Genomic DNA, 25,977 nt, shown 5'->3' on the forward strand with positions numbered 1-25,977 from the left:
CACAGAAGACCCCTAAGAGCGGAAGAACATATTTGAACATAGTTGGGATCCAGCACACCTAGCAATGTTCAAAACAAATTATTGAAATGAATGTGTACTTATATAAATACAATATTGCAGGGAAACCTTTTGAAAATATAGTCAATCAAAATATTTAGGTTTTGACTAAATTAATACCAGGAATTGGAAAAAGTCATGGCACAATCTTCAGGATCATGCATCTTGTTTGTATAAATGTATTTATACAAATAAATTTCATTGTACGATGTTAGTTGTTGTAGGGTTTCAGGAGCTAAGAGACTAAGGCCATATCGCTCCACGTGTACTGTCTGTAAATTGCGTGTGTTCTGTGGTCGATTTTCTGCTTTTTTTGTTGGACAAACTCGAGTTGCCGGAAGAGAAAACAAGCTACCCTCGCCTGAGACAGACTGAACTCAGCCGCGTTGTGAAAAAGGCCCATAAAATTCCTCACGTCATCGACGGGACTCGAACTCAGGTCTTTTCCACCCGGTGTGGAGAGGACGGCGATTCTTCCAACTGTGCAACCCACAAGGGCCACGATGTCTGAGACTCGCACCATTCAGTATACCAAACCAATTTGTAAAAGCTGTCCCTTTCAAATTGTGTTTTGCCACTTTTAACTAGGATAAAAGACAGCGGTCTGCCAGTTAGCCTTAGATAAAACAGACAAACAAAATAAACAAATTGTTTCAAAATAGATAGCAATTTTTAATTTTATAAAATTTTAATCTTATTAACTGGTTTAAAAATATTTAACCTGCTAAAATTAATCTTTAGTAAATGTTTAACTAATAGCTATCTGTTGACTAATTCATGTTCTATTATGCATATAATTACTAAAGATTAAATATTAACATGTAAGAAATTTGCAATCAAATTAATAATTCTATGTAAATTAGAGTAACCATAATTTACCCCTTCTGCTGTCTTTATAGTCACTGAAGAAGTGGTACAGGACCACGAAACGTACGAGAATAATCTGTAATTCTTTAAGAAATTAATTTGCAATTTGCTCATATCCAGCCAGTTCCTAAAAAGGGTGACAAATCCCTCCCATCCAGTTATCGTCCCATTGCAATTACTTCTACTCTTTCTTAAGTAATGGAAAAATCAATTAACAGCCAACTCTTAAACTACCTAGAAACCTTTTGTCTGATCAACGATCGCCAATATGGATCCCGTCAGTATCGATCACAGGTAATATTCTAGCTTATGTTACCCATTTATGGACTAATTCAATGGAAAAGTTTGGTGAAACACAAGCAGTTTCTCATGACATCTCAAAGGCTTTCAATCGTGTTTGGCATAAAGGTCTTCTAAACAAGCTTCCATCTTATGGTTTGCCAACTGTTTTTTGTAATTGGTTATCCAGTTTTCTCTCTGATCGCTCACTGAGGGTGATGGCTGTCTTCTAACTTCTCCAGTAATGCTGGTGTCCCCCAAGGTTCAGTTCTTTTTCCCACTCTTTTCCTCTTGTATATCAATGACCTTCGTCCATTGACCGGGAATCTTATCCATAATTTTGCCGATGATAGCACATTTCATTCTGTTTTCCATTTTGAGAAACCTTGCCCTGCTCAGTCAGCTTCAACTTCTCGAATATCCGCTACCAATTCCTTAAAATGCTGATCTGTGTAATTTTCCAGTGGGGCAAAGACAACTTAGTTAATTTCAACCCTTCTAAAACCCAGTCTTGTCTTATATCTCACAAAAAGGATCCTTCTGCTCCTATGCTTATCTTAGGTGACCCTCCGATTTCTAGGCAAAATGATATATCTTTTGTAATTATTTAAGATTGGGGATTACCCTGACTTCTAATCTCCCTTGGCACAAGCACATTACAAATATTGCTTCCTCTGCATCTAAAAAACTTGGTTTTCTCTTTCGCTCTCGGCGTTACTTTTCTTCCAAACAGCTGCTCACTCTGTATAAATCGCAAATCCGCCCTGCCATGGAATATTGTTCCCACATCTGAGGTGGTGCCCCCAAAACCTCTCTCAGGCTTCTAGATTCCATTCAGAAGAGGGCAGTTAGGTTAATTAATGATTCATCTCTAACAGAGTCTCTCCACTCGCTTTCTCATAGACGTACTGTTTCTGCTGCATGCCTCTTCTACAGATACTTCCATGGGCACTGTTCTTCTGAATTGGCTTCTATAATTCCTGCTCTCTTTCAAAACAGTCCGAACATGTGCCGCCACCAGCCATTTACTGTCCAACTTCAAACCCACAGAACCAACTTCAATTAACCTTTGTAAGCTATAATTTGCCTGAAACCCATACAGAAGTTCCAGGAAACCAATGACTTAACCGTGTGCCATATCCTGTTATTGGAATTTAATAGTGTCCGATCATTTTTGGCTTACCGTAGACGAGTAAAAACTTCAGTTGTCAATGCACTTGTTGACACCACGGTTTAATTACTCTACAACTCCATCCATCGATTCGTTTGTTTGAAACGAGCCTTATACTGTAAAAAAATTAGACTACAACGAAGCATAAGGCAGATGGAGGCCAAACATGTCACGTGTCATTAATGGCGCCGCAACACCATACTCATCAACCTTCTGATAGAGCCCTTTTGATCAAAAACAAATATTCCGAGAACACGAAAGTTGTACCAACCAGAAAAGATAGCAGGGATAACAAAGAGACAGCAACGATAAATAAAATTCATCGGAATCTCTTAACGTGGGCTTTGTAAGACCACGAGTCGGAGATTAGATATGAACGAGGAACGTTAATAGAATTATCGTGTAATTTAATTTCGATAGTTTCTGCAATTAATAGTATAGTGTAATTATGCTGGACACTAAGTATTTTTGGCCTCGTTGAATAAAAATGTATGGTTTTCGTTAATGGCATGAAGGGCCAATTCTGACACTGCTGAACGAAAATCCAGCGTGCATTGTGTCAAACCCTGGTAAGATGAGTCGCACCTTCAGCTTCCATCCTGGAGAACAGGATGGATACTGAAGCACCTGAAACCTTGCAGTCTGTATGGCAGTCACTTTCCAGATTACGATTGGATGCATTGTTGAATGAGCAAGAACTCATCGCAGTTTTGCCACGCTGCTTTTCCTTGATGGCTTCACGAATTTGCCATATTTTGCACCAGTGGTGCCCCTTTCCAGGTAGGAAATCATGATTTCCTCTGCATCCCAAAGAACTGATACTATCGCCTTTCCAGATGATGGAGCAACAAGAACTTCTTGGGATACAGAGAAAATGAATGCTCCCACATTATTTTGTTTTTAGTCTTTTGGGTAAAGACTAAAAACAAACTATACGCTTGACAGACAATGGAATCACAGCTCTTCTCTCCTCCAAATAAAGTCAAGTCGATTCCTTCTACTGGCAAGATGGTATCAGCTATGGAAATGCTGATGGAGTGTTGCTAGTGTTTTTCAGACAGTTTGCTATAAGGTATGTTTGTGTCAGACGACACCTGGGATTTCTCCCATCTCCGCGTGTGTTCGCTGTATCGAGGACAGTAAACTGTCAAGCCAGAGACTTGAAAGTGTGTGGGCCATGTCTGTGCAGTGTGATGTCTTGTGTCCATTGTTTGTCCGGCTTATTGGCTGCCAGGCCCCTAGTGGGGCCGACGTTGCCCATATCTCACTACGTGAAGGCTAGCTGGGTGTGCCCAGAATTATGATCAGTTGCTCTGGCAGGTCCCGCCACCTAGTTTCCTGGGATTTCAGTGGCTAGGACCTTAAAAAAAAACCCTACGCGTTTGGCGTTAATTCTTAATAAGATATTGCTGTTAACAAATCGCCGGTTGGGGTTGAACGCTAGAGATGTGTTAAAAGGCCTAATAGGTCGGGCAGAATTTTGTTGTTATTAAATTTAGACGTGTGGACTATACGTTAGATGAAAGATAATAGTGGGAGGGAGGGGAGGCTGAAGACTGGGGGGATAGAAGTAGAAGTAAGGGGTCGATAGAGGAGATGACCCCTGCTAGGCAGTGTGGCATGCCCATGCCACACCAGAGAGAAGTTTGGATGGCAGGTGGGGGAGACGAAGAAGAATTCTCTCCCCCTGCCATGGATAAGGTATACAGGTAGAGTGGGGGAAGAGGCTGATAGAGAAGGAGACCCCAGGTGGTCAGTGAGGTAGGCCCATGCCTCACCAGACAAAGAGATGAATCGGCAGGGGAGGGAGGGAATAGAGCATGTCTCCTCTCCCTCCTGCCAGGGATACGGAATTAAAGATGAATAGGGTTAGGGTACCTTATTCATCTCCCCATATAGCATTTGGCAGCAGAGCTGCTGGTAGCCCTAGTCCGTTCCCAGGAGAGATCGGACCGAAGCGTGATCGTTCCCGTCCGTTCTGCAGCCTGTAAATAGTGTAATCAATGTTAACAGGCTATTTCCTTGTTAATGCTAAACTTAATAGGAGTATTAAGACAATATTAAGAAGTAAAACTAATACTTAATTGTTAACTAGGGTAACTGATATATAATCATATAGAAAACTGCAGTTCTTTAAAAATGTTTGTCTTGGCTGTGTGACTTCAATGGGTTTTTGGAGCTCTAGTCTTTTTTTTTTGCGGGCTCTAAGGCCTGGACAAGCTGGCATTGCACTACCTCCAGTGGGTGCGGGATTTTGTGCACTTTGGCACGTAAGAGGTTAAAAAAGAAAAAAAGGGGAACTCGGCTACTCGTAGGCACCAGGCAGCAACTGCCCAGGTGTTGGCTGCTCCTTTGCAGAGGTCCTACATTCAATACAGATCCACTAAGTGGAAATGGACTGTGCCTAGGGGCCACTCTGCGGAGGTCGTCAGAGCTGGCAATCATGCATGAGGTGCTGCCAGCTCTCCAGCCCCCCGCAGGTGCAGGTGGGATCTTCCTGTATTCAGAGTAGGGATAGCTTTGCATTCAGATCTCCATGTCCTATCAGTAGGACATGTTACTTGCAGGCCCGGGGAAAACCAGGGTGGGAAGTTCGGAAAAACCCGGCCAATGTTGGGCAGAAACTTTTTGGCGATTTCGCCTTTTTGCGAGATGACCCATCTATTCTGCCACACCTGCAGCAGGTGCGCATGCAGCTTTTTCTTTCCATAGTCTTGCTATTGATGATGTCGGTGGTGAATCCCATACATGTCTGCGGGATACCCTTGTCCAGGTGGTGCATGAGGCTCCGTCGAATGATATAAATAAATAAAAATTCTTTATTGCTAATAAGTACAGAACATGTACTAGAGACAATAATACTCAACACGGCGACATGGCCAGGAGTTTCACATTATAAATAATTAATTGGCAAAAAGGAAAAAAAAATACCGTTACATGGAAATTATGAGTTACAAACATGTAAATTATAATAATGAAAAATGAGGGCTAAACGTCATATGGAGAAAATTATCCCAGTTCCACAGATGGAATCCACTCGAGGAGCATGTGACGGTATTTGTAGTCGGTAGCTAATTTCTGAAGGTCGACTCCAAGACGGAGCAGTGCCTGAATTTTGGGGAGTGCCTGGGCAGGTAGGAACCGACTACAGTTTCAACCGGTTGTATTTGAGGATTTTGGGCTCTGACCTCAAGGATGGCGTAGGATTGTGCCACTGACAGAAATCCCAGATGTTTGGGGCGTTTATTACTCCTGTGTACATTTTTACTGAAGTCATTAAACGCCTGCTGTCAATTAACCTCGGGAGCCTGGGTACATATAGCTGCTCAGCCATGTCAGTTGTTCTCAATTGAGGGGGTCGGCGATGCTTATTTGTAGCCCATTTCAGGGCTCAGAATTCACAGGAGAACACCGGTTTTTGAAGTGAGGGCGACGCAGATGCCTAAATTTCAGCAGCGTATAAAATAGCCCAATGGAAGTCCAGTGGAAGGACAGCAGCAAGGACTTGCAGGTGCATGCGTGCTCACTGTGCTGCAAGTTCGAGTAATGGTCAGAAGGATAGATCGGTGAATAGTCAATGATTCGTTTATTTGTGATAACATGCGCCAGATGCATACGTGACTATTGGGGTGAAGATGGTTTTATAGAAAAGACAGCACCCGTCTGTCTAGGGCTCAGTCTCTGCAAGTGACTCTGGCAACCAATGCAGTGTACCATCTCACTTTCGTGCGCAAGTATTTCAGGTGGTCCTGAAATGATAGATTCAGATCTAGAATCACACCTAGGTACTTTAGCTGCTTTGAGAATTTAATTGTTTTCTGATCAATCTTGACTTTTGAAGGCCGCCTGAGGTTCAGGCACCCCTTGAGCAGAATGGAGTTTGTCTTTGCAGTGGATATTCTAAGTTGATTTTGCTTTGCCCATTCCTGAAGGGTGGACAGAACTCGGTGTGCCAATGTCTCCAGTTGTGCCCTTGAGTCCGCTGACACTGTTAGTAAGAGTTCGTCAGCAAAGGTCTGTGATTTTACCTCATCAAGGTCTATGGCTAGGAAGGAGTCCATTACTACGTTCCACAGTAATGGTACAAAGACCGAACCCTGTGGACAGCCGCGAAATGTATTCTTGGAGAGGGTCCCATAGGGAGCAACAATCCTGATGGATCTGTTTGTGAGGTAGCTCTTGATTATGCTGTAGAGGTTGTCTGGGATCCCAGCAACCCGAAGCCTTGCAAAGACGCTCGGCCACCAAAGTGAGTCGAACGCCCAGCAAAGTCCACGGTAATCACGAGGAAATACTTCTTGATCATCTTCTTACTTGTTCTTGGAGGTGTGTTAAGGCATCCACGGCTGAGCGACCCCGCCTGAAGCCAAATTGATTGGGTGAGGCCAGGCCAGCCCTGTCATAATATTGCTGTATTCGTCCACACAGGAGGCGTTCGAGTAGTTTACTTGCAACTTTGAGAAGTGCGATCGGTCTATACGACTCTGGGAGGTGTGGTGGTTTGGTCGGATTGTTCAGGATTAGTTTGACGTTTGCTTTCTTCCACGAGGTCGGGAAGATGCCACAGTGAAGACAGAGGTTGAGCAACAGGTTCGGGGCACACTGTCTTTTTTGATGATTTCGGGCTCCAAAAGGTCCGGTCCAGGGCATTTATTTCCCCTAATGAGGGTGGCAGCACTGTTGAGCTCCTCCATGGTGAAGTGAAGTTCTGTCGTTGCTGTTTGATAGCTTTCATTTTCTAAGCAGATTTGGATCTGCTCTGTTGTTGTCTCCAGTTGTAGAGCCGGGTGGAAGACTGTGTCCAGGATATTGGAAATGGTCTGCTCCCAGGTTGTGGACATGCCTCCTTAGGTCAATATGGTGGCGGCCTTAACTTCCCCTCGGGGGAAGTTATTCATGGTCAGTTTGTAGACGATTCCGTAGTGGAGACCAGGCGCTCCCAAGGTTGCTGTTTGCAGCTTCTGATTTGGGCTATGTAAGTGTTCCTTGCTTCTTTGTAGCGTTGTCGGCTAGTGGATTACCTTCAGAAAAACCAGACAGTCACAGGGGCATGCTGAGCAGACCTTGTAAGGCGTTTGCATGAAAACAAAGACAAACGCTAAGGAAACCTCGGTAAATGAGCCTTTCCACCAGGACAACCAGCCTGTTCACAACAGTCATTGCCATAGCTGCATAGCAGGAGTAGGGCTTTGAAATCTTGGAACCATCTCCCATTTTAACCAGATCTTCATCTGATTTTCAGCTATTTCCTAATTTGGAAAAAAATTACCTGGCTGGCATCCATTTTCCAACCGACAGTGACTTTATTGCTGCAGGGGATGCATTCTTGGAGGTCCAAGAGAAGACTTCCTTCTTTTTTTTTTAATGGCAAATAATGCATAAGCTTTGTTTCCTTCCATCTATCAATACCAACATTAACAGTTATTTAAGTCTATCCTTTCATACGTATTTTCAATGATCATTGTTAAAAGAAAAAATAAACTGCGGCTTTTTTTTTTAATCAGTGGCAAACTGTCACAGAACCAAGGCAAAGTTTGTCACTTGGGGGGGGGGGTCTGAAGTGTCGGGGGGGGGATCCTTCGCAAATTTTACTGGCGGTCTAGAATTTGTATTTATGTTTCGGCTAACCCATGGCTGTTTTTACTCAAATTTTCAGTTCGAGAAGATCATTTTGACATCTTTTCATTTTGTTAGGGCTGGAATTTCATTAAAGGTTTCGCCTTTGCATAGACAGAAACTAACCTTTAACAGGCTGTTGTATGTAGAAACCGCATGTTCTCATCACGTGGAAACTTGGGGAAAAATTTCTGACGATAAAATGGAATTTAAACCATGCGTTTATTTTCATTTCTGATTTTCTAAACCAATTTTTTATGCTTTTTCCAAATCGAGAAAAAAATCAAATTATATTACGGTTACACGTAAATGATTACATAAACCTGTATTTGTGTTCGTAAATTGCGTGTTCTCTGCTCGATTTGCCTGTTTCGCTGGATGAAAAAACCCCAGTTTCTGGGGGGGAAATCTTGTTATCTACGCCTGAGACCGGCTAACTCAGCCACGGTGTGATAAAACCACAGTAAAGTTCCTCGCGTCATCGGCGGGATTCGAACCCGGGCCCTTTCCACCCTTCCAAATCGGGAAGTGGGGAGCACAGCAGGATTGGTAAGCGTGTCACAGGTTGGTCGACCCTGTATTCGACTACCATAGGCAAAGTTCGCAGGTTCCGTTTAACTGCAAAATTAAATTTGCAGGTCATGTGCTGGTTGCGTAACTTACTCATTCCAGTGTGAAACGAAACAATACAGAAATTAAGGTTTTCCTCCTCGGAGAGTCGGAATAAAAGAAAAGTGGAGTACTGTAACTTAATAAATAGGTCAAGTTCAGATGACGTCATGAATCGAGAACAGAAAAACGAGAAGTAAGATAAGAATATTTTAAATAAAGACAGCTTTGCCGACTTTCATTTGTTTCGCGAGCCACCCAAGTTCCAGCATATCCGTTATGAATTAATGTAATTTTTTGGACGTTCACTGCATTCCTGGTATGGAAAGAACAGAGGGTGGATAAGAGCTCTGCGTGCTACTGCAAGATATACGGTTGATGGAAAAAGAGCGGGCAGCAAATATTCGCAAAGAGAAATAAAGCCACTCAACATGTTTTGCCTTTACATTAGAACTCTGTCCAAACTGGTTTGTGAGGGTCAGCTTTGAAATGGAGTCATATGCAGGGACCAGTTCAAGGGAAATTTATTTAGGCGATATATTGGTGTCTCTCAGGCGCGATACACTTACACCCTTGTAAAAAAAAAAAGTTATTTAAAAATTAATTTAAATAATAGCGGATGTTTTCTTTTTGCTCGCGATTTATGTAAACAAAACGAAAAGTTTCTTTTCTGGCTTTAAAAAATCTTTTTCAATTTCTTTATCCAAAGAATTGGCATCATGCATATTGGACATTCCTCTGCTACTCGTGAGGGCTTTGAGCGTAGAAATGACCAAACAAAATGAATGCCTCATGCGTACCCGTTTCTGATGTTCCAATAACTTTTACCAATTATACATTTTTGTGCTTCAGTTAGTAAGGCTAAGAATTTATTTTCAGCTAATTTAATCATCACAGCAACTGGATTTGGAAATTACAGCCTTATGAATAACAAAACTATTTCATTATTTTCTGCGGGCTCTAGGGTTTCCCCTATCTGCCGGACGCATCAGATAAAACAAATTTTTTTGAGAGAGAGAGAAAAATCATCAAGAAAAAGAAGAATGATTATATCCAGCTCAGGACCCTGGATTTGCCATGCTCATACTCACCAGATGAGAGCCCCTGGGGTTATCAAATACGATATCCAAAAACGATGCTATCCAGCAAAGACTGGTATAACCTTTCTATAGCATAACTGCCAAAAAATGCCCAGCAAAATAATTACCTATAATATATATATATACACAGATGAGCCAAAACATGACCACATGCAGCCAAAACAGCTCATACCCGGTGAGGCATGGACGCTACATGATTTCTAAATGTCTAGTGGTATATGATACCAACACGTAACCAGTAGATCCTTTAACTCCTGTAAGGTCCGTGGTTGAGACGCCGCGGATTGGAGTTTCTGTTCCAACACAAACCACTGATGCTCGATGGAATTTATGTCTGGGGAATTTGGAGGCCAGGACAATACCTGGAAGCCTTCATGTTCCGAGAACCAGTCTCGAACAATTAGGGGCGATGTGGCATGGTGCATTATCCTGCTGAAAGACGGCACCGCCAGAGTGGAAAATGATGTTTAGGATTTTTTGTTTATGTTTTTGAGTCAGGGTGACACCTGGGTCATGGTGGCATCTCCACTATGATTACCTGAAACAGCGCTAAACCTCTGAAACGGCCTGAAAAAAAAAAAAAGTGTTCATGTATGTGTGTTAGTATTGTGTGTCAGGTTTGCAAATCGCCACATGCTGTTTCGTGTGATTTTATGGTTGTAATCTTTAGAAATAGTGCTGGTCCTTAAGTTTTGCACATCAGTGCAGTTAAACTTATGGATAAAAAAAAATATGGTGTGTTTACATCAATATTATATATATTGTGTTTAGGCTCCGAGTGCCAAGCGTTATTGTGATCGAGCGATTATTTGAGCTATTTATAGGGCGTTTTCTCACTGCGACAGTGCTCATTAATTTCGAAAGTTTTTCTTACGTTTAAAGAAATTTATTCTTACGAATTGTAAGTAAGTTACAGAAAGGAAAACCACCTTTTTCTTTTCTTAAAACTAACTTACACTGCTTAATCACTCTAGCGGCACTGCTCCTGCCTCCCCGTGGCGGGGCCGGTAACCTTGGCAGAAGAGGTTCTCTGCCAAGGGCTAAAAAGGAGCTAACATGGATCATGAAGACCGTTATCCATCTGCTGAGCCTCATGCCTCAATTTGTTCAAGGACAGACCAAACTGACTTTGACACTTCCCATAAGAGAAACAACAGAAGGATCCAAAAAAAGAATCACCACTGTTTCTTATAATACATTCCCAAACAAGTCAACTGATAGGTGCATTTTCTCCATTTCTTATCCAGAAGTGTCTGGAGAATGCTGCCGGACCACCTAAAATGGTGAAAAAGACTACTCTGGATATCTACAGAATAGTAGATCTACTCTGGAGACTATGAGCAGTAGGCATTTCTAAGCCCTTCTAAGAATCTCAATTTGCGAATATTCCTGTCCCAGTAACTCAACATGCCATCCAAAATACATCTAAAGGAGTTCTGCCTGACTGGGACTTAATAAAATGTTACTGAAGAGGAATTAGTCCAAGAGCTACAAGATCAAAAAGTTGAACAGGCAAAGATAATTAAAATAAAGAAAGACGGTGAACTCGTTCCGACACGCAGTATTATACTGATCTTTTCAACTCCAATCCTTCCAGCTACAGTTAAGGCTGGATATCTGAACTGCCATATCAGACCTTATATCCCCAATCCTCTCAGGTGCTTCAAGTGCCAAAATTTTGACCATGCTCAAACAGTGTGTAGAGGGGCTTCAGTGTGCCCAACTGTATATCCAAGGAACACAGACTGTCCAGCACCAACACCAGTATGTCCAAACTGTAAGGGTAACTAGCCAGCTTACTCAAGTCTGAAACCTGGAAAACAGGAAAGATACAAAATAGAAAACAAAGTGACTTACCAAGAAGCAAGTTTTGCTTACTGTACCGAAACTCACATATGCAGCTGCAACACAAAAATACAAATCGGAAGGAACTCAAACTGAAATGTCCATACTACCAGCTACATCCATATCCGACTGGGCTCGGGCTGTTCTAGCGAGTCCTCTAAAGAACATGTAAAAGACCAAGCAAATAATACCGTAGTCACCGTACCACCAACTATTACTCCATCACGTTCAGGTACTGAGAAATCTTAAACCGCAAAAGACTAACTGCAGATATGGAAACCGATGACACCATTAACAATGATGAAACCGTCTTAGAAATACATGCTGAGGAAGACATGGATACAATTTCATTACAGTACTTAAAATCAATTTTCCTTGCTTTATAATTTTTTGATGAGATTTGTAATATAAGAATTATATAATTTAATGGCCTTTAACGTCGGAGCATATTCAGCGCCCGGGTACAATGCACCCTTTTCACCCCCGGTCGGCGCGCCCCTGGCTACAGATTTATCCTGTATAACCTAAATTATTTTACTGGCTTGGAGGCATAATATTTTATAAACATACTTCATTTGACATATACTAAAATCTTTGAAAACATTACAAATGAGTTTTTTTTTTGTTATGTGGTTCCTCTAAAAACTTGACCTTCGGTCGGTCGTTAGATAGCTTCCCCGCTTACTGTTAATTACAATATCTACTTTTAGAAACATCTATAACCTGGAGCCAAGGGCAACATTCTGAAAGACAGCTACGTATTGCTTAGAGTTCATTGCATATTCTCCCTTATAGGTTGTCGTGGCAGCACCGTTGGTAGAATCGCCATCCTCCCCACACCGGGTGGAAAATATCAGAGTTCGAATCCCATCTGTGACGGGAGGAATTTTATGGACCTTTTTCACAACGTGACTGAGTCGATCTTAGACCAGGGTAGCATGGTTTTTTCTCCCCGAAACTCGGGTTTTTCGTCAAGCAAACAGAATATCGAGCACAGAACATGTAATTGACTATTTTAACCTGGACTAGACCTCAGCCGACTTGGAATTGACAAGTGTACCTGATATCTCTAATGCTTCACCATGCTAACCTGATCCTGGATTGACCTGCTAACTCAGCCCTGGCTGAGTCAGGATCTGTTCAAGTCAGAGCAGTAACTAATGATCTAACTTCCAACTGCTAACCCTGATTTTTTAGTTTTGGTAGGATTTGCTAATCCTGTCTCTGGACAGTAGGATTTTAGTGGTCTTCAACTACTACCACGTCTTTGGCAATCATCATCCTGCACTTTTATCGTGACTTGCTTCCCTTTCCTGGGGCTTGTTCTCCTTCCCTCTCTTTCGCCTGGTGGAACAGTTTTGCTCCACTGAACTCAGGTGGCCGACTTCTATATAACCGCTTTGCGGTCACCTTTCTCGCATTATATCCCCACGCTCAATTCTAACTCAGGGTGTCTCCAAAATAAACGGCAAAACTTCAGGAATGAGTTCCTCATATGTAGACAATAAAAATATTTTATATCAACATAGTTCCGGAAATGCTTGGTTCCCGAGTTATTAACAGGAATGTCTTATCTCCCGCAGGTGATTTCCTTCATCACAATATACTGACAGAATCTGGTGGTTTTCCATTCCTACCATGTACTCAAATCAGGAGCAAGCGGATATGCACTTTATGTACGGTTTGGCGGACGGCAATGCTCTGGAGGCTCGTCGTTTGTACCACGAAAGGTTCCCAGAACGAAGATGTCCAGACAAGAAAACAAATATGCCTGTACTGATTCCAGGAGTGGCATGCACAACATCCAAAATCTCCTCCTCTACTTCAGGTCGTCCTCTGTCGGGAGCACAAGGTGTAAAGGTCCCATGTTCACAAAGGCGGCGATGGATACCTTCAAACGTTTTCCTGTCTGGACATCTTCGTTCTGGGAACCTTCCGTGGTACAAACGACGAGCCCCCAGAGCATTGCGTCCGCCAAACCGTACATAAAGTGCATATCCACTTGCTCCTGATTTGAGTACATGGTCGGAATGGAAAACCACCAGATTCTGTCAGTACCTTGTGATGAAGGAAATCACCTGTGGGAGATAAGACATTCCGGTTAATAACTCGGGAACCAAGAATTTCCGGAACTATGTTGATATAAAATATTTTTATTGTCTACATATGAGGAACTCATTCCTGAAATTATGCCGTGTATTTTTAAGACACCCTGTATATATATTTTTTTGGTCTGACATATAAAGCTCTGGCGATTGTGTGTCGAGTTCAGTCAGAGTGCTTCGCTCTCTACTACCGAGCTTACCTCCAACTGGTGATGGACAACGTGTGGGTCCCAACAGGGGGCCCCGCAGCTAAATGGTCAGACAACTAACATTATGTTAGTTGTCTGACCCTACATTGGTTTCACATTATGTGAAACCAATGTATCATTAACAATAATGTTGCTTATAATGAATAAATGTTATTTAAAAAAGGTTTTATGTTATGCATATTCAGGATTCCTTTCTGGCAAATCAATCCTGTCATCCAAATCTTCATACATGAAGATTTTTTTTTCCTTAAGTAGTCTAACTACACAAACAGCTGAAATATTGTTTTAACAAGCTTTCTTCAGCAATTTTTTTTTTAGCTTCATCTAAAATGGCAAGAAAACTTTTCTTCTGTCCTACATTCTTATAAATTATTAACTTGCTTTAACATTTCTGTTATTGTCGGTATGACTTTATCAAATTTATTTACAACATTCATTTTTGTTAAAATATTATACAAAATCACTATGGAACATAAACTTGTATGATTTTATTTTTAGTAATAAAGACTAAGTTAATTTATTGTCTCACTTTATTGTCTCACTCCAGCAGCCCTCGTGGTAACGCAGTTGGTATAATCACAGTCCTTCCTCACACCGGATGGAAGCGACCAGAGTTCGAGTCCCAAATCATCACTTCCTTTTTGGTAACAGATAGTTCTATAGTCTGGTCATATTCATTTGATTTGTCTTCAACATCCATGCTGTCTGATTTGTATAGGAACTATGGGCGAACATGTGTGTGTGTTATGGGGGTTTAATGGCGCACGAGCTGCTGGGGATATAGTGCTTCTAAGGGTGAATTGGTACCCATCTGGTGAAACAGCAGATAGTTTTATGATTATCTGTGTATTTATTGCTTTTCCTTGTTTACTGGTACAGTGACCAATATTGACCTAGGCAATTGGACTAGTGATTCTCTGGGTGGGATGGTTACTCCCGCCTGAGTGGCAATTGATATTTTTTATGGTTGCCTGAGCATAAGTTTGCTTGTCTGTGGTTGGTAGGGATTTTTCATTCCCTGATAAGTTAGGTTATGCCCAGTTTTGTATCTTTTTTCTTGTTCCCAGAAGGGCAAATTCACTGGAATAGGATGTTTTTGTCTGTAGTTCAGACAAGTTTGGTTGTGCACGGTAAATCCACATGTGGCGCAGCTAGTTGCTCTAGTGATTTGTTTCACCTGATCTTGCATTAGTTCTTCGTCTGATAGATTGATTAGGTCCCACTCAGTAATGACACCTTTTGATGTATTCAGGGAGGCGTGTGGGTTGGTTGGTCGTAAGGTTTTAGGCGCATCAGCAACCTTAGGCCATATTACGCCGTATATCTATAATGTCTGTAAGTTGCGTGTGTTCTGTGGTCGATTTGATGTTTGCGGACAAACAAAAACCAAGTTTCTTGGAGAAAAACCATGCTACCCTCACAGAACCCGACTAACCCAATCATTTTATGAAAAAACCTCGCGTCATTGACGAGTCGAACTCGAGTCTTTTCTAGCTGGTGTGGGGAAGACTGATTACAACTGTGCTACCCACGAAGGCAGGTTCCCTTGGGCCACCAAAAAAAAAAAAAAAAAAAAGTTGGTGGCCCAAGGGAAACCTGCCTTTGTGGGTAGCACAATTGAAAATATTTAAGTCATTAACCATTCTACAACTGTGTGGGCTGCAGAGGAAGAATAACACCGAGGCGGTGCTGCCCTCTCGTAGCCTTATTGTTAATTATTTTAACCTTTAAAGGGCCGGAGCGAGAGCTCAATTTTTTTTGAATGTGTGAGATGGGGAAGTAGATTGAAGTCACCAACGATAAGACCATCAGCAGAGGCGTGCGTGTTATTAATTGTCCAATGTGCCTACTATCCTGGATAACAGATAGGGGACTGGAAGAATGTACTCACTGGTTACGTCAAGGAAACTTTGTTATTTGAAATTGGTTTAGAAGTTTGAGAATTATCAACGTTTCACTCGAAAAACTTCGTCCTTCAAAATATTTATGAAGGAGAGATGATGATCACAACCGATAAAGCTATTTATTAGTCTATAATTTGATCATGTTTTCAGATATTGTACAGTATTAAACTGCATCGTATTTGTTCATCCAACAAATGAGAGGAAAACTCAATTTCACAACAGATGAGTGACCAGATTAAAAATGGTTGTAATAACTATAATAAGTAGTTCTTGCTGAAGTTTTTTTCATATTATTTTCAATAAAAGCGATTCAAGTTTGTATAAAAGTAGGATTTTTCATATGGAAAAAAAAAAAACAAAAATCAGAAAGAAATCCTTGTTGTGCCATATGTCCCTTTTACTTTGTATTTGAAAATACAAATTAGTGACAGAAACAACTAATAGTTATAACATTAGTTTCACCTGCTGAAATAAGAAATCTTTACAAAATTCTGTTCTAGATATCCTGTGACATTTGTGATTCTTATTTCGATTGGCTTCATTTGTAAGTGTCTTTTAAAGGGACTACTTTGTGTTTTAACAAAAGTACCGTTTTTACTTGTTTCAATATTTTTGGTGGGGGGGGATGGGGGCTGAAGATTGAGGCCGCTGCTTTAACCTGGAGGAAATTGTTTTTCAGTTTTGATCGAATGTTTTCTGGAAGGGGTGGGACGATTGAATCCCAGCATCTCCAACTGTGATGAGCTCTTGTAAAACCTGCAGTAAAACGTGTGCAACGACATGAGTTTGCGGTGGGCCAGTGACGTATCCAGGTATCATCGTAAGGGGGGGGGGCATGGCGACCAGGTCCAGGTAATATCGTTAAGGTGCACCATAGCGACCATGATTGAGTTTTTTTTTAGAATGCCTCCTGCGTTTTTTCTTTAATTTCAAATTTTTGGCTAAGGGGGGACATATGCCCCTTCTGCCCACCCCTGGTTTGTACAATACTTTGTAGACGCGCTTTGAAGCTCACAAGTTCAGTGAAAATAAATAGTCTTCAGCATGTAGCACACTGATGAATAAAATCTAAGGCAGTGATGAAAAAGTACAATAATCGATAGAAGTTAATGGAATTTAATACTGTATTGAAGCAGAGGTCGAAGTGGAGAATTTTATAAAACATGCTCATCAATAAAATTAGCATGCTTAGTTCTTTCTCAAACATGTATTCTTATTGACATGTTTGACTCTTTAGGGAAGAAGAGTTAAGGTTTTAATATGTTTATTAAAAATCACATGGGGGGGGCTGTTAAAAATCTGGCGTGGATCAGAATTTATAGTTTCGTCTCTGCAGAGACGGACAACTTCTTTTGCCCAAGGTTTATTTGTTCTTTCTAGTTCAGAAATATCGCAAGAGAGTCAGCACGATTAGCACACTGGTTAAAACCACCGTCCTTTCCCCCCCTCCCCACAGGGTAGAAAAGGCCGGGGTTTGAATCTCGTCAATGATGCGATTTGATGCTTAACACACGCCTAACCACGAGCAAAGCTAAACGACGCAAAATCCTCTCAGATACCCATTACGAAAATGTGCCAATAAAATGATATTCGTGCAATAATAAATGAAAACAAAGTTATCTGGTTTTTATTCCAGATATGGATCGTCTGGGATAAAAACCGTATTTCTGGAGTTACCCGTACTAAAAGAAGACATGTTGCATTCTGAAAAATTAGCCAGAAGTTTATTCGATGCAAAATCTAACAATACAGTATATTGAAAAATGTCTCACATCCATCCATCCATCCTTTATATGCCTCTGAGATATGGTTCTTGGTCCCACCTGGACCTAAAATGGAGTTGTTGGTTGATATGGCTAAACAGTATTCTGTTCAAAGTGAATGCACTAAAGAAATACTTTGGAATTGATGAGAAACACCAAACCTCTAGAAACCTTATTTCATTCATTTATCTTCAGTTAAAAAGAAAAAAAGTCAAGTATGTATTTTTTAAATTTTGAAGTACATCAAAATAACTGAATATGATAAGTTCCAATTTTTCAAGATCCGCCTGCATTGAACCTTACAGCAGACAGAATTGTTAAAAATATCTTGCGCCATTTTGTGTTAAATTCAACTTAATTTCCTGCTAAATATTTGTACTTTTTTTGTAAATCTTCACATACTTATATGAATACGAATATGTATAGTACAAAATTCAAGTAGTCTGTTCTTATGTACACCACTCTTATGGACAGCCGGCTGTCCAGAGGGTGAAACAAAGATTAATAAATCATTATAATAATAAAACTATTGCTCTAACTAGTATTAGTGACCAAAATTTTTACATGCTACTCAAAGATGGCTTAGAGAAAATCAAATTACTCACCATTTAAAAGTTCCCTCATCAACGTCCAACCTTGTAGAAGAAACAGAAATTTGATGCAGGCTATCCAAACACGTTGTTGTGATAATACTGGTTATCAGGTTACTGACGTCACAGCAAATCATGCAGGTAATCACGGAAGAAGCCAAGCCTTCACTGTTCTACTTATATATTGAAAAAAGTGTGTTTGTTTTCCTTGTGTGTGCTTTTTTATGAAGCAAATATGTCAGATTACGGCTGATGACGAGGGGGGGAAGGAGTGCCAAAGTTCGCCACACAGGCCATTAATGACGTTCATCTCAATTTAAACGTTTCCTTACCGTCGAGATTTCTTACCATTTTCATTATTCAAAAATGAAAATTGGATAAAATTTGCTGTTGAGCTGCACAATCCCTATGCAAATGAAATTTCTCAATCCCTATGCAAATGAAATTGCTCAACCATTGCACAATTTCCTCAATAGCTTTCTTTTTATCGATGAACAGGTATATCACTTTCCTTTTTGAATGATTTCATAATTCATACAAGTTTAGGTTTAAGAATTTATTGGTACTTTAGCAACGAAGGCTACTATGCGCCAAGACAAGGTTATAAAATGTTAATAACAAATTCTTTGAAAGAGATGACCTCGTAAAAAAGGCTATATAAGTACAAATTAAAAGGGGTGCATGGATTAAAATTTTTTTGCAGTATTTTATTTCAAAACAGCTAACACTTGGTCACTGTCGGATAAAATTCGACTGAGTGTATAAAAGTGGTAAAATGTGTCATTAAAATCTGTACAGTCAATTAAAAGATGGATAAAACGGTGTCACAGGACTCATACATAGGAGGATCATCGGCCCTCAGAAAAAAGGAGTGTGTCAAATGACTGTCTTATGTAGAGCAAAGCAAGAACAACTTCCTCTTTACGATTCCTGTGCAGACTAGGCTGCCATAATTCGAATACAGCTTTAAATGATGTTATTTATTTATAATATGTCCATTCCATGAATCCTGTTATTTAGAATGAATCTTGTTGTGTATTATTTGCTTGTAGTCTGTAGAGGACTGACAGGCAATGATGAGTAGTAGGGATTGCTGATTTGGCTGCAGTATCAGCGAAATCATTTCCCTTAATCCCAATGTGGCTAGGAATTCAACAGAAGTGAATATCAAAAATATGTTTATACATGTATCTTTTGCTGAACCAGAAACAGAACTGGATGGGAATTGTATCTCAACGCTTATAAAACCTGTAATACGCTCAAAGAATCGAAATATATAATAAACGATTGGTATTGGCAAGTCCTAATGTGATCCAAGTCCAACTCTATAGAATTCAGCTCTGCTGTGTATATGCTGCATTCAGGGAGAATCTATTTGGATATAGTAGTGCCTGAGAAGACTGCAGCAGATCCTACACATGATTCAGACTTCAAGCAGTCTCAGTAAACTGGCAAGAAGTCGGAATATGTTCAGCTCGGTGTGCTGAATAGAGCTGCAGGTAGACAAATACACATATGGGTAGACAAGGGTGCCCATACACCAAGGGTGCCTTGGTGTATGGGCACCCTTGTCTACCATGATGTATAGGCACCCTTTCTACCTTGTCTAGCGTTGTACAAATTTTCCCAATGCGGATCAAAAACAAATGTTCACGTAGGATGGTTTGGCAGGGATTTCAGTTTTAAAGCATAGTTTATAAAAAACTCTTTACGTCGAAGCAATAATGGTGGTTCATTACCATCCACGTGTTAGCTGTAGAAAGGAGATCATCGAAATGCTCTAGTAGCAATATGGATAGCCTGATGACAGATGGGGTCCAGCCATCAAAGCACACTATTTCTGGAAGATATGTGTACCTGAGATCCGTAATCTAGTTTAGATGGCACAAGTGTAGGGGCTCACATCTGGTGAGTATGGGCTTGACACACCCAGGGTCCTGAGCTGGATATCATCATTTTTCTCTTTCTTGGTGATTCCTTTCTACTTGGGAATTTTTTTTTGGCTGGTGCAGCATAAGCCTCAGACTTCCTTGCACATATGGCTAATAATAATAGTAAATGCGCAGTAAGGTGCATCGGCACGCACCCCAAGAAGAGAGCACGAATATTCAGGTCTCTCATACAGTATGTATGTAGTTGATGGATATGTTCGAGAAAGGTGAACTTTTTATCAAATACGAGTCTCAAGAATTTTATGCCTGCTACTACTGGAACAGCATTTTCCTAGCTTTAATTCAGGTTTGGGAGGAATCCATTAGCCAATGCCCAGTAGTTGAGACAATCAATGGCTTGTTGCAGTTGTCTTTCAGTAACCTTCATGTTGCATAATTGAGAAAGTATGCTAAAGTCATGAAACGTAGAGGGCGCTATTGACAGTTGGAGTAAGTTTTTCTGTGATGCCATTTACTTTGATGGCGAAAAGTGTAACACTTAAAACTGAACCTTGGGGCAGGGCTGTTTAAAGGTACTTGGGGGCCAGGATGCAAAAAGAGTTAAGGAGTGTTGTTAATTTATGTTGAGACTTTGATGACTCTCTCGATTGTGGCCTCCTAGATCGGGGCCCTGGTGCGGCGCATCCAATGCACTCCCATATGCACGGCCCTCTCTTGCGATACCTCCTCCTTTTAGCAAAAGGGACAACAGGAATGTATCCTACACGAACTTGGGAAAGACAATTGGATAAAAGAGTTTTAATACAAAACGGGGATGTAACCTCTACGACCGAAGTTATATAGGTCTCTTAAAATGCCAAATCTCCAAGTTGTATCATACGCTTTTTCCATATCAAAAAAGACAGATGTCAGATGTTCTCATTTAAGGAAAGCATCCCGGATGGATATTTCCAGACTAATAAACAGGTCCAGAGCGGACCTGTTTTTTCGGAAGCAAGACTGAATGCCGGAGAAGGTCATTTTATTCTAAATATCATATCAGACGAGCAGTAACCATTTTCTATAGGATTTTGCACAAGTAGCTAGTCAGAGTGATAGGTTAATAGTTAGAAGGAATTTCAGGATCCTTTCCTGGCTTACCAAAAACAAGAATTGTGTCCTGGAAACTGCTCGTCAATAAAGATTGAAGTTATACAGTTATACAGCAAGAGCAGGTGATCCATATATTTCTGGGAAAGGTGCTTAATCATTTCACAATGCCATCTGGCCCAACAGCACTTGTTAGAGAGGATTAGCTCCTGTATAGTGAACGCCCCGTTGTAGAGATAAAGGCACTTTGGTGGGAAATTAAGTGCCTGTTTTTCATTTTTATGTTTGAGGACCAAGAAGAACTCTGGGGAAAAATATGGTATTGCAGAGACGTTAAAAATGTTTTCTCAAGAACATTAGCTGCTATAGTTGGTTCTGCAATGGGTGGATCCTAGTGTACACTCTAGTACGGCATGCCCTCCCTTCCCATCTCCTTCAACCCATGCACAGTACTAAATACTATATTTAGGTTTTGATACCTTTCGAGTTTGGGGTTTCATAAAAAAAAAAAAAAAAGATCGATGAAGGGTGAGATTTATATTTTCCCCATCATTTTCTTTAGTGCCGGTGGATTGGATAATAGATGAAGTGAAACGGATTCACGATTCCTTTTGTAACATGCTTTGGATCATGCACGTTTAAGGCTATTACAGTAGTTGTGGTAGGGCATCGTCAGAATACCCACAAAGATTTGTTTTGAGCCTTTTTTGCTGCTATGCATTCTGCATTCCACCATGGTTTGGGCATTAGTGGAAATTGGGTGGATGTTTACAGAATGGTAATTGCAGACGGCTACACGAACAATATGTTTTGTGATGTAACGTTACTGCATCATTAATAGACTCCTGAATGACTGTAGTGATGTCAAACTTTTCCAGATGTTGAAAGGCCTTCCATTCAGCCTGATCAATCTTCCACTCCGGTAACCTAAGAGGAAGATATTGTCTCCCGCTAATTACAGTGATCACAGGGAAGTGATCACTTCCATACGGGATTTCCTCCAACTCCCAAGTAAGTGAATGAAGGAGAGAAGAAGAGCAACAGGAAAATAAGTATCAGACAACGTATGGGTAGGCATGTGGAAGAAGGTTTTAGTTCCCACATTTAGAAAGTTTATGAGAAGGTTTAGAAGGTCTATGACATGTCCTGTTCTTTTAATGTCAGCGGAACCCCACAAGGTGTTATGTCCACTGAAATCATTATGATCTGTCTGGGAGATATCAGTCCCAGGTGACAAAGAGGTCGAACACACTGTAAAAACCCTACCATAAAAAAGCTGCACATTTTTAAATGGGGTGTGGGTTGCCCACAAGGATGACGACTCATCCATGGGAAGATATATCCCCAGTTCTCTCCTTACGTATGATAGTGTCATTATGAAATACATGGTTTTCGTTTGCTTTCAAATATATCTCCTGCAAACAAAAGCAAACTTGTTCATTCTTTTCAGGAAGGCCATGTTATCAGCAGTATTTTTCCGGAATCCAAGTCAATTCCACTGTAGGAATTTAGCCATTATTTGGGTTTGATGGATCCATCGGTCGGCTTCCCAATTGCTGAGGGCTTGTGTTTCTCAGCCTTGACTTTATCTTTTTTTGGAGAAATATGGACGCTGTCCTGTGTCCATTTCTTCTTGCATAGAAATCTCCAAGACTGAGTCTTCTGTCGCCTCCTCAACTACACCCATTTTTTTCCTATGGTTGAGATGGCGCGGTTTTCACTACTTTTCCTTGCCTTCTCCTTCGATGGAGCTGGCGCAGTGGGAGGTATTGATATGAGTGCAGCAACTGATTAGTTCTTTTGGGTTCATTTTGAGGTAATCAATAAATGGAGGAAAGAGGAGTGAATGACTTTGATGATGGCCATCTTAGTTTGAGCCACGATGGTGCATTTCGCAGAAACCCTCTACACATATGAAGGCTTGCCGCTATTTATGGGTTGGATGCGTTTTCTGCCTTTTGATAGGAAATGTTCAGCTCTGTTTTTAGTTTTTTGTTCTTTTTATTTCTTCCTTCTACTGTCGGAATGCTCTAAAGTATTCTGGGTGCTTTCCTTGGGAATTTGTACAAAATGAATGTACAAATTTGTACATTCATTTGTCTCATGGTCTTTGGTACCACATTGAGCACAGTCAGAGAAGCCACGACAGCTGTGTGGCCTTACTTTTGGAAGTTAAACACCTCAGTGGATTTGGAATGTAAATCCTTAGTGAATGTAAATGTAAAGCCTCAAACCTACATATTGAGAACTTTCACCACTTGGAAGCCTCAAACCTGTTTCGTAATTGCATGGTGAGTATTGGCTTTGAGAACTTTTACTTCCCTGGAAGTTTCTTGTTGAATAAAAATTGAAAATTGTTCTGAACCTGAGAAATTTCTCTCCTGGAAGCCTCAGTTATGATGGAAAAATATATTCTTTTCTGTCTGTACAATTTTTAACATCCCACAATATTTTGTGGTATATTTGATTTACATACCTTGAGTGATCTTGAGTAAACTGTGTTACTTGAGAACGTTCATAAATTGGAAGCTTTACTTCCAATTGCATTGGAGAACGCCTTGTTCTCAAGGCGTTCCTTGTTAATGGTCTTTATAATGGTCTCATTGTTAATGGTCTTAATATTTTATGTAATTATATTTGATTATGATCCTGAATTTTAATATAGCTTAATATAGGTGTTAATATAGCTTTTGTAATTATATAAAGATATATCTTAGCGTGTTATCTTATCCCTTCTGGGATTATCATATTAAACCCGCTTACTTAAGCATTGCCAGATGGTTTGTTGCTCTCTGTCCGGGTTGGGTAGATGGCCCCTCTCCCTTGAACTTTCAAGGATGTACTCACGTTGGCTATATATGATCTCTCTCTGGCTGTTTAGTTTTGTTTTGGTAGTTTTACTACCCTGGTTAATTAATCTCCTACCTATTTTGATGAAAGAATTGTATACTGATTTTGTTAACTGTATATACTGCTTTGCATACTGTCTTTGATGTTACCTTGGTGTTATTAGAATTACGAGATCATATAACAATGTGTGTTATATGAATTAATTTTTATTGTATAGTACTTGTTCCGGCCTCACCCTACTTATTGATTTTTTTCGGTTCTGAACATGACATGTAATTAATTGATTTTGACATGTATATAGATGATATAATGTTACTGTTAAGTATAATTTTAGTTTGGTATCGTATAGTATGATGCTATTGTATAATACTATGTTTGCTTAAATCTTGGTTGTTCTAGTTGATCTGCCTGGATTTGAATCATGTATTTCTTCGTGTACTGACTTATAATTAATGCTCTACATTAATGAGGTTATTGTTTTGCGTTAGGTGATTTTATTTGTGGGGTGAGGCTGGCAAATATATCATGTTTCCAGTCTCCATATCCTCTTTTTTTCTTTACTGTTTTCTTCTCTCTTCCTTTTATGATGAATCCATCTGTGATTCCTCATTGTACTATTCTTCACCAACCCTTCCAGTACTCATACTTCTCTCTACTGATTTCCTATCCTTTTTCTTCTATTTCCATTCACTTGGGTTTCCTAGGTGAATGTGGGCAGGATGATTAGTAGTTCGTGGTCGCCTCCTCGTGGCAGGGATGGAAGGTGAGACGCGGCGACCGGGTGTTTCCGTTTCTCATCTACGAAGAGCCAGGTGCCGGTCGCTACACAATAGAACAAACACTACACATTCACACTACAACACTCTGCATAAAAATTGCCGGCTTTGGTGTTTTAGCTCCACCACAAGATGAATAACAGTGGCTAATGGGGAAAACCCTGGGATCCGCTTCTCAACAGTTGAATACTTGAGCAGCACCTGTACGTAGCACTTGGAGGTCCACGCGCTACGTACAGGTGCCCACGTTGAGGGAATTTCATACAAGTGTAAACATGGTAAGGGTGGTGGATATTCGAGATATGCGCAGCACATTTTCCTGAGAAGGAATTTTCTCTGCTGTATTAAGGTCATAAAGTAGAGAAATGAGAAAAGAAGAAATCTCAACCCTTAGATAATGTGCAGAAGAATGATGAAATGGATAAATATAATATCGTCGGGTTCTTAGATAGATTCCAGTGAAACATGAAGGTTTCTGTCAGTCAATAGCAAGGTCAGCTATGCTATGCAGGCATTGGGCAACAAAGAGAAGTTACAAACAAAGGCTACACGTATCTGAGATGCGAGGTGGATGGTAAGAGTATAGATAAAAGAACAGGATAAGGAATGAGTATAAGTGAGAGAGGAACAGATAGGATGGCTCCTGTCCTGCAAAGTCTCAGGATTGTAAGTTGACTTGGTCCCGAAATATTGCAAGGCGACCAGTGGAGAGTGGAGTAAGAATATTATAATGAAGGCAAAGGAGGATACGGTGGGAGGTACGGAAAAAAGATATTGCAGACGATATATTTCTTAAACAAAAACATGGAGGAGAGAGGTCTCGAAGGGTTCGCTGCAAACTATTTTCCAAGTAGCACGGGTGAGACCCGATGCACTATTATCAAGGTGATTTAAACTCCTTCGGCGTTAATACCAATGATAAGATACTTAGCTGTTTGTATTCGATTTTGCACCGAAGCAGCTAAAGCCATGAGGCGTGGCATATAACGTCTGTAAAATTGTGTTTTTCTGGATGAAAAGCAGTTCGACCAGAAACCGACTAATTGGCCATGGTGTGAAAAAAAGCATACAAATTTCCTTTCCTAGATGAGGTTCCATCTCCGGACTTGACCACACAGGAGAGCGCTGGAAGCAACTGTGCATCTACGAGAAATAAGATACATTTTACGCTGTAAAGCACGTTAGAGGATTGCCTGCAAGGAAAATTCAGTAAAAAATTGCATAGAATCTTTTACACTCTCGCCGCATCATAATT

The 25,977-nt window shown here is 40.5% G+C and overlaps 1 protein-coding gene across 1 annotated transcript in view; it reads right to left on the reverse strand.

The window, feature by feature from the left end:
* Positions 1–18,198, reverse strand: part of Eaat1 (Excitatory amino acid transporter 1) — a 155,334-nt gene extending 137,136 nt beyond the window's left edge. Inside the window, exon 1 of the mRNA XM_090386727.1 lies at positions 18,131–18,198. Coding sequence (XP_090242853.1) covers positions 18,131–18,133 — 3 coding nt within the window. The 5' untranslated portion in view covers positions 18,134–18,198. The remainder of the gene's footprint in view (positions 1–18,130) is intronic.
* Positions 18,199–25,977: the final 7,779 nt, after the last annotated feature.

This window comes from Mastigoproctus giganteus, chromosome 12, assembly GCF_048544385.1.
Source record: "Mastigoproctus giganteus isolate SK-2022 chromosome 12, ASM4854438v1, whole genome shotgun sequence".
Taxonomy (NCBI): Eukaryota; Metazoa; Arthropoda; class Arachnida; order Uropygi; family Thelyphonidae; genus Mastigoproctus; species Mastigoproctus giganteus.